Source organism: Pocillopora damicornis, chromosome 14, assembly GCF_964200805.1.
Source record: "Pocillopora damicornis chromosome 14, jaPocDami1.2, whole genome shotgun sequence".
NCBI lineage: Eukaryota > Metazoa > Cnidaria > Anthozoa > Scleractinia > Pocilloporidae > Pocillopora > Pocillopora damicornis.
The window spans coordinates 1,317,501-1,332,565 of NC_142683.1; the positions used below are offsets into that span (position 1 = coordinate 1,317,501).

The window sequence follows — 15,065 nt, forward strand, 5'->3', positions numbered from 1 at the left end:
TGTGCCAATCATGCAAACCAATCAATGTCAAAAAATCATGAAAGGTGGTGCTTCTAGCTCTTGACATAATGTTCACACTCATCATCTGACATGTGTCACACATGAATCACAAAGTCTCTGACAACAAGCAGTGTAATGATCAGCAGCAGCAGCTGGTTACTGAAAAATATATACACCATTCAAAAAGTTGGGTGACCACCAGAAAAAAAAAATTGGAGTGAGACCAACTATAATGAGACAAAGTTGGGTGATTTTACATTGATCATTTTAAGAGACATTTTCTCCCACAGAATTTCCACTGAAACTATTTTCTACCTCAACTCTGAATGAGTCAGAGGTTTACCCATAGAAATCCATGGGGTTTATGTAAATTTTTGACAATTTCAAGTTAAAATTTCCCTTTCTTGTGCCTTTCAATTATACTGATTTATACGCACAAGATGTGTAGCTTAAGTTTGCTAAAACTTTAGGTTAACTGATTTTGTTGTTATCGAAGTACTCCACTGTGTAGGTGAATCTTGGATACATAACAAATTGATGAGTTGGCTCGTTATAATGCACTCATGATGACTTAAATTGTGGTGAAGTTTCCAACTCAGATCTGTATGAATCAATGGAGGAAATCACACATTGTCTACATTTTAAAGTTATGGGAACTTGCTATTCTGAAAAATACCAGAAAGCATTACAGGTAGCCTACGAGTATCACTATGAACATAATAAACACATCTTTGCTAATGTTAAGGCTGAACCTGCAAACCCTATAACAAAAATGCAATTGCAGTACACATAATGTCTTCCTCAGACTATGAGAAAGTTGGCTATCTACCCACTGAACTAACAAGATTTGTACATCCTCAACCAAAGGATCCAAAGCTTGAGGTGACAGTGAGGCAAATCAGGTTTTGTACCACATTTCTTATAAATGGTTTTACTTAACAATTGAAATTTCCACGACTGATCTATGGGAGAAGCCATGCAGTGATTAAAGCCAGCCGCAGAGTAAAGTGATAGGAATTAAATGTTCACAAAGAGTGAATCCTGCAAAATGGCAAAATTAAGGAGTTCTTTTTAATTTGTGCAAGTAATTTCGATGAGAGAGATATCTGTTTCATGTAAAATTTCACTTGCATCACAGGCATGGCACTGTCTGGTCTGGGATTGCACCAAACATGGAATAACCTTCTGGCCCTCTTATTGCCCTGATTTGTTATGGCCTTGGCTATATAAATATACCGCTGCACAAATAAGATATTTCTGACAAAGTTGAAGTTAATAAAAACATTGACGAATCTAGTGTCACAAAGTGATCTATAACCACAGGCAGCCCAAGCTCCAGCTGTGAGATGATCATCTTGCAAAATAAGAGTCATGGCGAAATTACAAGAGTTTGTATGGGAATATTTACGACCGCTGTTAGGAATAAAAAGTATGGTCAAATTCTCAATAAAAATACCTCACCTTACTTCCACAGTGTATCGCTTGCTGTCTGATCACTTACTATGTTGAGAAGAACCCATTTTGGCGAGTTATCTATTTCTAGGTTTATTACGTACATGAGAAAAGCACAAGGCTGCACACTCCATTTCCGAACGCCCGATCCGAGAAGCGAAAAATACGAGCTCAAAATGGCCAGGCGGTCACAAGTCCAACGCAGAATCCAAGCACATATACTGTAGTTTCATTTCAATTCACTTCAAACTTAACCTTCCCCGTGAAAACCAGCTTGGCAACCCTTCCTCATTTATAAACTGAGCTTGCCGGGGATCACACCGTAACTTGGCACCCGTGGTTCTAAGACAATTTCTTCATGCCGGGTGACGACTAGATTTCTGAGCCAAAAGACAATGTTTTCGCTGCTTTATTAAGACGCGAGAAGTGATATTCAAGATAATTACACGATTGAATTACGTGACAGGGTGTATTTCAGTGTGTGCTGTTATCGCCAGTTTTACCAATCCTAAAATAATAAAATCCTGTAGTTTGGTTCTGAAATGTTCTTACAGTTTTGAATAGCGTAAGCTGTCAGAACTCAAAATAACAGAAATAACAGAAGCCAAATTTTTAAAAAAGAGTTTTCCATTTAAATGTTGACCGAGAGCGCTAATCAAATTATGATATTCGTAACGTTGTTGTTGACGTCTTTTGTCACGAGATACTAAAATTTGTCAAATTTTGGCCTTTTAGAATGTTTAAAGTATTAATCGGTGTGATCTAAATGCTCTTTCCCACTATCTTTTAAACTTAAAACGGTTAAAATTTGAGATTTATTGAGCTACCTATATAAAACGGTCGGAGTTTGCTCAATGAACTAATTTGCATAATCGGCTGTCACGCTAGCAAAATCGCTGATAGTTTGAAGTCACCACGGTGAAAAAAATTAATAGGTGCAAGATGTATTTATATTTTTCTGCTGCCAAACATCTTATTAGAAGAAACCAAGCGGAGTTTTCAATGGTCTGGTCTGGACTTGAGCAATATCAACCAAGAAAGAGAGAATACTTTTGACCAATTTCAGAAAGCTGTCGACTAACGAGTGCCTTTAAATAAATTATGATGAACCTCTGAATAAACGAATATCAAAATTGAAATGCGCTTTATACGCCTTATATATCACACAGTTTAAGAATGCAAAATATTTTTTAGCTGCATGCGGTGTGATACGAGGACCGGGCTTTTCAACTTTTGAAATTTTCCATGTCGCAAGAGGTCAAAAAAGGGCCTTACGCAGCTTTGTCTTTTGAGAGCTGTAAAAATTTTGTTTAACATACAGATTTCAAGAAACTAATATGGTTTTATTTACTAGCTACCAAAGATACTTTATTGGGCAAAATTTGAGGGAAAACGTTGTTCCGATGCGAAATGCCTTTGGACCGCTCTTACAGAGATCGCCTCTTAATATGAAAACAAACAAATTAATTTACTTCCTTGATTCTTCTGCAGTTGTCCTTGGAGCGAGTTTATTCGTTTTTCTCGCTTGGCTCTTAAGCTAACCGGTTGTTAATTAATTCATATCTGACGGTGGAGAATATTTCCATGTTCATGTTGGATAGTTTCTCGCAGTTTCCACGCCAAGGGAAATGTCAATGAAAAGGGCTCGGTGCATACATTAGACTGACGGCTCCACAAATAAAAGATTGTCCAGCGCTTGGTCTAATAAAAACCTTACGTAAATCGGCCAACGACAAGCGGACAAAATTAATAAGTAATTGATAATACTTAAAGGACCTTTTCCACTGGCGCTTACGTTTGGCCGTTACGTTCAGCGGGCCTGGGGAAGAGAATGTTTATGGAACCTACAGTCGAACAGGAACAGACAACCACATTTTATTAGCTGCCTGATATGACTGACGTATGACGTGTGTTGGAAAAAAAACTTTAAGGACGAAAAGGCTACAGATTGTGGTAAGTACTGTCTGTGAAAACACCTGATTCACTTCCATCATGATTAGAACATCGGTTTTTAAAACTGCTTCAAACCTTGTCCTGTTGTGAATGATGTGATAAATGACTTGGCGGAAGAGAATTCCGACATGTGCGATAGAAATTGAAAGAAATTCATAAACGGCAAAGTCGGTTAAACGTTTTTAAGCCCACTTAGACCTACCAAACATTGACTAAATTCGACAAATTAACTGGTATTTTAACCGACACTGGACATGATGATTTCTTTCAAGCTACCTTCTTTGAAGATTAAATTCCGACATCCTCTGAGTTAGCCGGAGGGCAATCTACTAACGCACCAACCTTGCGCAGAATTCCAACCGTTATGTGAAAAATATGAATTCCGAATGTCCATCACAAAATCTTAAATGAAATTCATTTTGTTTTTTCCAATGAAGGAAAGATAAGGAGAGACGGATATTTGTTATCCTACTTTTAATGCGGCGCCATTTGATGAAAATATATTTCGGTTTTGTAAGTCTAACTTTTTTACCGATGACAATTGTGAGCATGCAAAAATGAAACAATTAATTTTTGTTACAGGTAACATCCGGTCTCAGTACACATTGTTTTGCAAGAACTGTTGGGTTCTTAACACAAAATTACAATCAAGACTTGTTACAGTACTGAATTGGAGCTTCTGTCTTGAAACGGTAAGCTATTTGTGCTCGATGAGTATCTCTTCGCAAGCGGTTCATTTTCCAGTTAGTGCTATTTGCGTCATTGAAGACAAAGTTGGTAAATAACAGGAACGGCTGGATTGATCAGAGTTCTACCCTAAAAAGACAACACATTGCTCTCTCCGTTTCTCTTTTAAGGATGTTAATCTAAATAAGACGGAAATATTGTAACAATCACGTGATGTCATGATCGAGAGGATCTCGCTTGGCTTCATGTAAGTGATGATCAACAAATGAGACCTCTTTTAGGGAGGGGAGGGAAAGGTGAATAATGAACCTGAACTACTACAACAAGAGGAATTTTCCTAAGAGTGTACAACATCGGTCATCTATTTGAGTTTATACATTCTCTTTATTCGGGCAAGCGATTTAAACTTGAAAAGTAGTGCCGAATCATGAAAAGTTGAAAATCTATTTCTCATGATATTCTCGGGCCTTGTTATATCGGACCAAGTGAATGGAACAAAGTTCCTAGGTTTCCATAGCTTGTTGCATCTCCATCCCTGTCGCCAATTTCTATTCTGATAGCGAGTGTTTTATCTTGATATTCTCGGGCCTTGTCATATTGACAAACTGATCGGAACAAAGTTCTTAGGTTTCCGTAGCTTGTGGCTTTTCAAGAATTTGGAAATAATTATGAAATTCTTGAAAAGCCTTTTTCCTGAATAGATCAAGTTTTTTCCACAGATTCTTTTCCTGAATCTTATCGAAACTTTCCAGTAGTAGTGGATAATTAAGGGGGGGGGGGGGTAAATTTTTTTAATGGGGAAGAGGGCGGAGAGGAGTTTTATATGATAATGTAACAATGATTTAGGAGCAAACCATGGTGTTTCTTTATCATTACTGTTGGGGGAGCTGCTTACAAACAACCGAAGATCCTTTTGGTTACGGTCCTCCTGAATAGTCTAAGAAGGTAAAGCTGTTGTTACCAATTTTTGACAACTTGAAGGAAAAATGAGAACTGTGATCAAAGTTATTTAACAAAAAACAAAAAAAAAAAAGAAACTTTTAAACTCTCAGATAATATTTTGAGGAATTGGGGCTTTTTTAATCAAAATGACCCGTGATATGCAGGCCGTTCACAGCGAATACAGCAGTACTGGAAACGATTTGAAAATTAAATTTTTGTCTAACACTAAACGGATGATTGCGCCGGGCGATATCCTTAGTTTTCGCTCAACGCTATAAAATCCAAAATTAAAAATATGACTGCACACAAGAGTAATGACGTTTTACCCCGAAAGGAAAAAAACGCATGAAAAATGAAACTTTTCGCCAGCCATAAACATGACCTCCAATGCTTTTCCTAAATATTTAAATGGCTGGCTCAGGAAGATATCGTGAATGTATAAAAATCTTGGTATCGAGTGATTGTTTCTCTCCTGAGTCGTCAAAAAAGTCTTTGCAAGAACGCAACGCGTAACGTATCATTTTTATGTCGAAAAGAAACAATATTCATTTACTTTACGGTCATTACATTTATAGTCTATAAAAAGGAACAAAACTGGCCTCCTCAAACTACACCCCATCAAATTTTGTCCGAAATTTGGGCGATCGCCTATTCAGTGGGAAATAACTAACTCCGAAAGAAAGACATAGCCACATTGGTATAAATTTCCTCGATGGTTCTTGGCTTTAAGCCGACTCTGTCCGTTTACTTTCAGTTTGATGGCGTGACAAGAGACAAAAATATAATTTTTATAAATTCTTGACTTTATACCGTGGAGGTCTTCTACTTTTTTCCAGTAAAAAGTTGACTTCCTTCGGAAGATCTTATACAAGTCCCTTTACCCTCATCAAAATGAATAACGAACGTTTCTAACTTCAAAAGGCAATTTGCATCAATGCTGACTGTTGTAGAAATCCAAACAACGCTAGCATCGTTACGAAAGCTTCAAAAAAATTATCATAAGAATAGCAACATTAACAGCATACAGAAATCTCACTGCTTCCCCCCTCTTTGAAAAGAAGCTATGGCTTCTTCCATTGAGTGAAATATATAAAGGAAAAGAGATCATTGTTTATATTTCGATACCTTACATCACTTTTCCAAAAACGTCGACAAATAATGCACTTTTTCAAGGATTTTCACAATCAAAATGCAAGATTATCAAATAAAGTTCGTATCGATTATGTACGGGCAATTATAACAATCACTCCATAGAATACAGGACTTTACAGAAAGGTAGCTTATATAGAACATTTTCTGAACACATGCAAAACCTGTGAGTCATAGTATATATTTAGGAAGCAGATCAAAGAAAACCTACTCTCTGATTTAATTTCTAGAAACGCGAGCTTGTTGCAAGGAAATGCGATTATTATTAAAGCCTATTAAGATATGGGCTGGGCAGTTTCGAATTAGCAGTAAGCAGTATGATGCGACACGTAGCACTCGCTATCACAATAGAAATTGGTGACAGGTATGGAGAAGCAAGAAGCTACGGCAACCTAGGAACTTTCTTCCAATCACTCGGTCAATATGACAAGGCCCGAGAATATCAGGAGAAAGCACTCGCTATCAAAATAGAAATTGGTGACAGGGATGGAGAAGCAACAAGCTACGGAAACCTAGGAGCTTTGTTCCAATCACTCGGTCAATATGACAAGGCCCGAGAATATCAAGAGAAAGCACTCGCTATCACAATAGAAATTGGTGACAGGTATAGAGAAGCAACAGGCTACGGAAACCTAGGAACTTTGTTCCAATCACTCGGCCAATATGAGAAGGCCCGAGAATATCAAGAGAAAGCACTCGATATCAGAATAGAAATTGGTGACAGGGATGGAGAAGCAACAAGCTACGGAAACCTAGGGGCTTTGTTCCAATCACTCGGTCAATATGACAAGGCCCGAGAATATCATAAGAAAGCACTCGCTATCACAATAGAAATTGGTGACAGGTATGGAGAAGCAAAAAGCTACGGAAACCTAGGAGCTTTGTTCCAATCACTCGGTCAATATGACAAGGCCCGAGAATATCAAGAGAAAGCACTCGCTATCAAAATAGAAATTGGTGACAAGGATGGAGAAGCATCAAGTTACGGAAAGCTAGGAGCTTTGTTCCTATCACTCGGTCAATATGACAAGGCCCGAGAATATCAGGAGAAAGCACTCGCTATCAAAATAGAAATTGGTGACAGGGATGGAGAAGCAACAAGCTACGGAAACCTAGGAGCTTTGTTCCAATCACTCGGTCAATATGACAAGGCCCGAGAATATCAAGAGAAAGCACTCGCTATCAAAATAGAAATTGGTGACAGGAATGGAGAAGCAACAGGGTATGGAAACCTCACATGTTTGTTTCTCTCACAAGGCATGTATGCAAGGGCTGACGACTATCTTAAGAAGGCAATGGCAGTTAGAAAGAGTATCGATGATAGAAGCGGAGAAGCAGCAGACTACGCAAGCCTTGGTTCAATTTGTTTTAAGCGTGGTGAATATGACAAGGCTCAAGAATATAACCAGAAGGCTCTTTCAATTTGCATGGACATCGGTGATAGAGAAAAAGTAGTAGTCTGCTACAACAACTTAGGATTGTGTTACCAATTGCTTGGTAAAAATGACATAGCCGAAGGATACCTTAAGCAAGCTTTCCTATTAAGTAGGGATATTGGACACAACTTGAACGAGTTTCACTGCCTTTGTAATCTATCGGTGTTAATGGTGTCACAAGGTCATCTTGAAGAGGCTTTTTCGTATCTTTTTCAAGGCATCCAAAAGTTCGAAACTTTGAGAGGTTTTCTTAAAGAAAACGATGAGTTTCAAATATCTCTTTTAGAAGAGCACGGCACCTTTCCCTTCAAGTTATTCAGTAGGCTGCTTTCTTCCACTGGAAAGCCTGAAGACGCCCTTTACGTCGAAGAGCTGAGAAGGGCAAGAAGCCTGGCCGACTTGATGACAGCTCGGTACTCTGTTCAAGAGCAGATCTCAAGCGATCCACAATCTTGGTGTGGCATTCAAGGGATCATCACAAAAGAAGCAGACTGTGCATGCCTGTACATTTCGGTTGGTGGAGATGAGGTGCGGTTTTGGATAATAAAAGCAACGGGAGCTTTTCTTTTTTCACAAAAGAAAGTGAACCTGGACCCAAACAAGGTGACCGGAATAGTCCCTGAGTTAGATAAGTTTTTTGAAGAACTGATGTCACCTCTTAACTTTCATTACTATGATACCGAAGATTTCAAAACAAGTCTTCACTTGTGTTACAACATAATCATTGCTCCCGTGGCCAGCTTACTGAAGCAGCCCGAGATCATAATTGTTCCTGATTCCTGTGTGTACCATGTGCCATTTGCAGCCTTGGCTGACGAAGGAAGCAAATATTTATCAGAGACATACAGGATTCGGCTGGTTCCTTCTCTCACGACTCTAAGGCTTGTTCAAGACAGTCCTCCAGACCATCACAGTCAGACCGGGGCTCTGATAGTGGGTGACCCTGTGGTTGGAAAGGTGATTTACAAGGAAAGGTGCAGAAATATGATACCATTGCCGTGTGCAAGAAAGGAAGCAGAGATGATTGGAGTACTTCTTGGCGTAAGGCCTTTGATAGGAGAGTCTGCTACAAGGCATTCTGTACTCCAAACGATAAATTCAGTGAGCCTGATACACATAGCTGCGCATGGAGATCCTGAAAGAGGGGAGATTTTTCTTTCTCCTAAGCACCCTACCCTACTCCCACCTTTTCCTCGAGAAGAAGAGTATCTTTTGACGATGGCAGATATTTCAAAGACTCGGTTGCGAGCTAAACTAGTGGTGCTTAGTTGTTGTCACAGTGCTCGTGGACAGATTAGAACCGAGGGAGTTATTGGAATTGCCCGAGCGTTCTTAGGATACGGAGCTCGTTCAGTGTTAGCGGCACGATGGGCCCTGGATGACAGCCACAGAGCAGTTCATGACTTGTTTCTACAAACATTTGTACCGCGGTGAAAGCGCAAGTGAATCTCTCCACAAGGCCAGGAAGTGGATGAGAAATAACGGCTTTGACAAAGTTTCTCAATGGGCGCCATTTATGATCATGGGCGACAACGTGACATTTGATTTTGGAAATTGGCCGGTGCCTAGCGCACCTTAAGAGCCATGACTTTGATAAAACCTCTGTAGCAGAATGAACTAGATTTAGTAAAGCTCACAACTATTTAATAACAAGCCTGTAAAAAGAGGACGCCATCTGCGAAGGACAACTCGGATCGATACACAGAGGAAAGCATTTCTGTAAAATGCTTATCAGAAATCTAAGTTTATTAATTTGAAACAAGACAACGTGTAGTGTTATTTCTTTAGAAGAGTTCCGAAGTTAAAAAACTCCAATTTATTTTTTTTTGAGTCATTAGTTCAGTAACAAGCCAAGCAAAGTGTGACAGCTTTTAGGTTTCGAACGCGATTAGTTCTTCAAGGAAAGAAAATATTTAATCCTTTTTCAAAGGTGATTAGTTTGTCAATTCAAGAGACTTTTAAACAAATGTGTGACTTGGAAAAGAAGCGTTTTCTGAGCTTAAATTTTTGGAAATTTCTTTCAAGGCTTTTGACAAAAATATTGTGGTTTAACATGCCAAAATAAACACATTTAAAGAAAAGAAAAAAGGAGATACTCTTAATCGTATAATAATGCAAACCTTTGTATTCTCAAAGATACCCCAGTAATTTTATCAATTTAATCCTTTAACCCCTAAGACTGACTAGCATCTAATTTCTCCTTACAGTGTCACTCCTGACTCAAATATTAAGGTCATGAGAATAAAGGAAATGATCAACAAGTACAGGAGCTCTTGATTATTAAGCAAAATCTCCTTGTCAGCACCTTAGGGAAATGTATAGAGAACAGCATGGAGAATATGCATACTGATCTTAAGGTGTAAAGGGTTAATTGATACCCCTATGCGTAGATACTGTTGTATCCTCACACAGACTCTTGTATGCTTCTGGATACTTTTGTATCCTCATTATCCTTCATTTTCCCTCTGCCGCTACTATTTCACTCCGTTTTATCAACTGAACGCCTGGAAAAAGGTTACTTTATTATCAAAGGAAAATTTATGTAGGGGATTGCACTTTGTTGACTAAAAAAACTCAACAGATTTTTCGTCTGCTACTATTGTGCCATATCTATGAGTTATAAGACAATAAATATTCAATGAAAACCGAAAGAATACTAAATAAATTTGTATACGACAAAAATTTGCATGCGAGAAAAATAGTTCCTAAGAGCGTTGAGATGTATTTGAAATACACAAATATATACACATTGTAACTGCTGTTAAGTTAAAGATTAGGTTTGTTAGACATTAGTGACGCGTAAGATCAAAAGGGCTATTACAGTACCTCGTGCGTTGTTGCTTGAGAGAGAGAGTTAATGCGAGAGAGTTATCTGCGAAGTTCATTACTGCGTTCATTTGCAACTTCTATTCAGGCGTACAGAGAGGACAATCGGTAAACGTATTTTTCTCTTCCCTTGTTGATTTCGTTTTACTATTTGATCGATCATTGTTAGGTTTTTGTGCGCTCGTCTTTTCATGTATTGTTATGTAATAATTATTGTTTTAGCTTAACTCCGTGTAATGTTCCTTCGATTAGGTGTTTTTTGCTTGTATTTTAGTTTGACGTGTTTGACATCAGATTATTACTCTGCAATAAATCGCATTGGAATCACGGTTATAAGTGTCTGGTGTCAAATTTAGTGTATCGATGTCCTTGTGAGAACTTTGAATTGCGACTCCCTACGCTGTAAACGCCAGCATTTATACACACACACATATATATATGCATATATATGCAGTTTAGCAAGATAACTTTTCCAGTATTTCAGAACACCGAATCAAATACATCACCGAACGAACTTTTGATAAAAATGCAAAAAATTGTTAACCAGAAGACGTGACCTTCAAGTAACACCACTGAATAATTCTAAAGAGAAATAAAATGTAAAGTGATTGGCAGAGAATCACTGAAATGGTTCAAGCTGGCTTATAAAATGTGACTTATTGAACACCTTCGATCGAATAACTGTGGATTATTTAAACGAGTTGCAATTGTCATCAGAATTTGTCCCACTTTCAGCTCAAAACAGTCTTACAATGCAGTGTAAACGTGGCAACATGTAAACCTGACTCATTTTCTGTCAACAAACTGCACTCTAACAGGTCTGTCAGGAATGGTGACACCTCTCATGAACGGTTCCACATTCTCTGCCTCAGGTGGGTAAGAGATGTCAAACTGCTGCACGATTCTGGCCATCAGCAGATGAAGCTCTAACTCGGCAATACGTCGACCGAGGCACATACGTGTTCCGAATCCAAATGGAAGAGAAGCGAAAGCTTCTGCTGATTCGATCAAAGTGATATCTTTGTTTCGCAACCATCTCTCCGGTTTAAACGCTTCGGCGTCTTCAAAAATACTCTCATCTCGCCCCATTTGGTGAACAAGGAACTCAACTTGAGCAGTGCCCCCAGGGATATGGTAGCCCCCTAATATTATGTCTTCTTTCGGTCTTCGCGGGATAGAAGAGAGAACAGGGTATAGGCGAAGGGTCTCTCTTAACCAGGCCTTTAGGTATGGCATACGAACGAGCGTTTCCGGCGTTGCAAAGGTAGAATTTCCTACCACTGAGAGCACTTCCCGTCGAAGAATCTTCTGTTTCTCAGGATTTTTGGCCAACATGTAAAGAACCCATTGCATCGTGTTGGACGTAGTGTCAACTCCGGCAAACAGAACATCGATTACGCTTGCCAACAGGTCATCCGTCGTCAGCTTTCCGCTGGCCAGGAGGAACTCGAAGAAGCCAGCTCGGTCACGCTCTGTTTCCTTTGATGGCTTGCGTGACTTCTCCTCCAGTTCCTTGATTCTTCTCCCGATAAATAGTTCGGCGTAGTCGTACATCGTGTCAAAATTATAAAAAAACTTTTTAAATTTCTGGGTCTCGTAGATCTTGTAAAACCAAGTTGGCAAAAAACCGACCTCCACCGCATTCGCCAGAAAATCTCCGACGGCTTTTATGAAGGTCTGTGCCTCTTGGTTGATTTCCTCTTCAAGACAACCAAACCTTTTGTCAAACAACACCTCCGCCACAGACTCAAAGGACCATTTGAAAAGTTCATTATCGAGTTCACAAACTTCGTTTTCTTTCTCTGACCCACTAGGCTCTCGAACTGATCGTAATCGGTGAATAAAATCGCCGATAATTTCATTGAAACTCGGAGTATAGTCGGCGACTTCTTTCGGTCGAAGCATTCTTTTACTCAGGACGCTTCGTAGCTTGTACCATTCTTCACCATCGGCAAAGAAAACACCAGGAATTTTCTTCCTTTTTTCCCGGTAGAAATTTAAAGCCGGAAAGTCCAGTCTTTCTGGATATTTGGGATCCGATCGAAGTAACTTTGCAACGTCGGCAGGATCGGATAAATTGATAATTTCGATGCCTGGTAGTTTGTTGCGGAATACTTTCCCATATTTCTTGACATTTTCTGCTTGGATTTCATAAAATCGCTTTCCAAGGGGCTGACCTTTCGTTCTCACGAAGAACCTCCAAGTTGTTCCGAAAACTGGAAGACGGAGCGGACCTGGAATTTCTGAAAAAGGTTTTGTTTTTGGTGCATCTTCGACTGAAATGGGCGAAAGAGAACACATTGATGTCGACGGCAGAAAACCACGGAGACTATGGTTTTGTTTAAGCATGAACAAAATAGTCCGACCAGATGAGACAACGAGAGAGTGATTACTTTTCGTTCCAACAGTAAATGCCATCTCCAACAACTTCAGCTATCCAAACTCCGTAGATCGAAGGAATCATTCGTACTGCTATGGAACCTGGCTTTGTCGCGGTGAAGATCAAATGATTTTGACAGCCAGAGAACGGTCACGCACTCCACAGTGGGGTAGCATAACAAGCCAACACAACTATTCATCACGTGATCCAAGATTCACCTACACAAGTCACTCAGATAACGGCAAAATCAGTCAGATAAAAGTTGTAGCAAACTTGAGCTACACAGCTTGTGCGTATAAATCAGTATAACTGAAAAGCACAAGAAAGGGAAATTTAACTTGGAATTGTCCACCGAATTTTCGAAAATTTGCATAAACCTAAAATAGGTCTTTCGGACAGCCCACTTCTTTTGTTTTCTTTGTTTTCTATGGATAAGCCTATAAATCATTCAGTGCTGAGGTAGATAATGGTTTTATTGGAAACTCTGTGGGAGAAAACGGCTCTTGAATCGATCGACGTAAGAACGCTCGACTTTGCCTGACTAGCCTTGTTCTCAGTCCAATGTTTTTTTCTGGTGGTCACCTAACTTTGTGAACGCTGTAGATACTTTTCAGTAACCAGCTGCCGCTTGCTGAGAACAGAACTAATCTGACTAAGTTTGTGAACGAGGTTATTCATCAGTAATTCTGAGAAACTGTAGTGCTTCGTCGGCGGGAAAGTGGGTCAAAATGAAACGCTTCGGTGGTTATCTAAAGCTGTGTACGCTGCAGCGAATATTTGGAAGCTGAGTCATTTCGTACATGAAACGGATCAGTATGACTTGAAGAGGTTCCCTTGACTGACGATTGTGTTACGTGTTACGTCTGTTTTTCGATTGAATAAAGGGATTAAGTTTCTAAAGAAACTGTGGTGCTGCGTTGGTGGGAGAGTATGACAACTGAAGGTAATTCATCAACTAAGCTGATAACATAAATTGGCCACTGAAGAGTTTCAAAGCTGACGTTTCGAGCGTTAGCCCTTCGTCAGAGAGAATGACGAATGCTCGAAACTTCTCTATGAAAAACAACGTCACGTAAAAAAAGGTTCACTTGAGTTCCCTTTCAAAGGCATTGGTGAAACACTCGGGCAACTGAAAAACTTGAGTTAAAATCACGTGGTACATCACAAAGATGTGTGGCACCATATCAGCTATTATTTGAATGGTTTAAGTCACAAGTCAGAGTTAAATTTTAAAAGACCTCAAGTGAAGCGTGATAAAGAGAGCCTCATGAAAATATTGCTGGGTAGCTTTCATTTGAAAGGTCACTCTTGGAATGATAGCCTGCAGAGCAGGCGTAATTTTGGCAAGCGAGTGCTCAGTGCTCTTTGAGTCTTACGGCAGAAGGCTGGAACGAGAGGGATGAATAAGAAAACGGATGGGCGGATTTAGAGATTATCTTTCTACGCATTTTGGATTCAGAACGAAATGTTAACGGTTTGCGGTTTTAATCAATATTTTGGGACCTAATTTTGGATTGTGCTTGTGATAAAAACTTCGCAACTTGGATCTCTGCCATCTTTAGAAATGTTTTATTTTGCCCTTATGTATGTGCATCAACGCAGTTTTTTTTGTCACGGACGAGACTCGCCGAATGTCACGCTGTAGGGAAACAGTAATGGCGCTCTATAGTCAGGAAGCTGTGGCATAAAGCCAGTGAACTGCCGCCCCCTACCCTCCAAAAGAAAATCTGGAAGTGGCCCCTTCCCGATTTTCTTTTGGAGGGTAGAGGGCGACTGTACATAGGATGGCAACATGTTAACAGCGGAACATTTTGTCTTCGCGCTTTTATCAGCTTGGATTATCTAACAATTTCATTACTGGGTCGTGCGTGGTACTATTTTTAAGCTTTTTTACTTTTCAAACAAACCAGCGAGCAGCACTCTGCGAAGCGTTTCGTCTAACTGTCGTAGACTTCTTCAGGGAGTTTTACTGATGAACATTAAAGGCCCGTATTTATAAGTGATAGTTGGCACTTATTACGTGAAGAACGTTTTAAGCTGAAAGTGAGAAAAAGGTTTGAGAGCCACGGTTTTAAATCTTTACGTCACCTTCCCTTAAAACTTTTTACAACTTCTCCAGTTCCTGTTCGTAAATCCGGCTAGGCCTTTACAGTGTTTGACCCACGCATAGCCGCTAACCATGGCTTATAAATACTGGCGTGTAGTGTTTACAAATAAAAATCCCTAGAGAAGTCTAAGAC

General features: G+C 39.5%; 1 protein-coding gene and 1 pseudogene across 2 annotated transcripts; one reads left to right on the forward strand and one right to left on the reverse strand.

Annotated features, from left to right (window-relative positions):
- The first annotated feature begins 6,500 nt into the window (after positions 1 to 6,500).
- On the forward strand, positions 6,501 to 12,939 carry LOC149033910 (uncharacterized; annotated as a pseudogene). Its single transcript, XR_016182932.1, has one exon. The product of XR_016182932.1 is annotated as an uncharacterized LOC149033910 (transcript).
- On the reverse strand, positions 10,122 to 12,863 carry LOC149033911 (cytochrome P450 10-like). The gene has a single exon (XM_089194210.1). The coding sequence runs from the start codon at positions 12,861 to 12,863 to the stop codon at positions 11,232 to 11,234; it is 1,632 nt and encodes a 543-aa protein (XP_089050336.1). The 3' UTR covers positions 10,122 to 11,231.
- Positions 12,940 to 15,065: the final 2,126 nt, after the last annotated feature.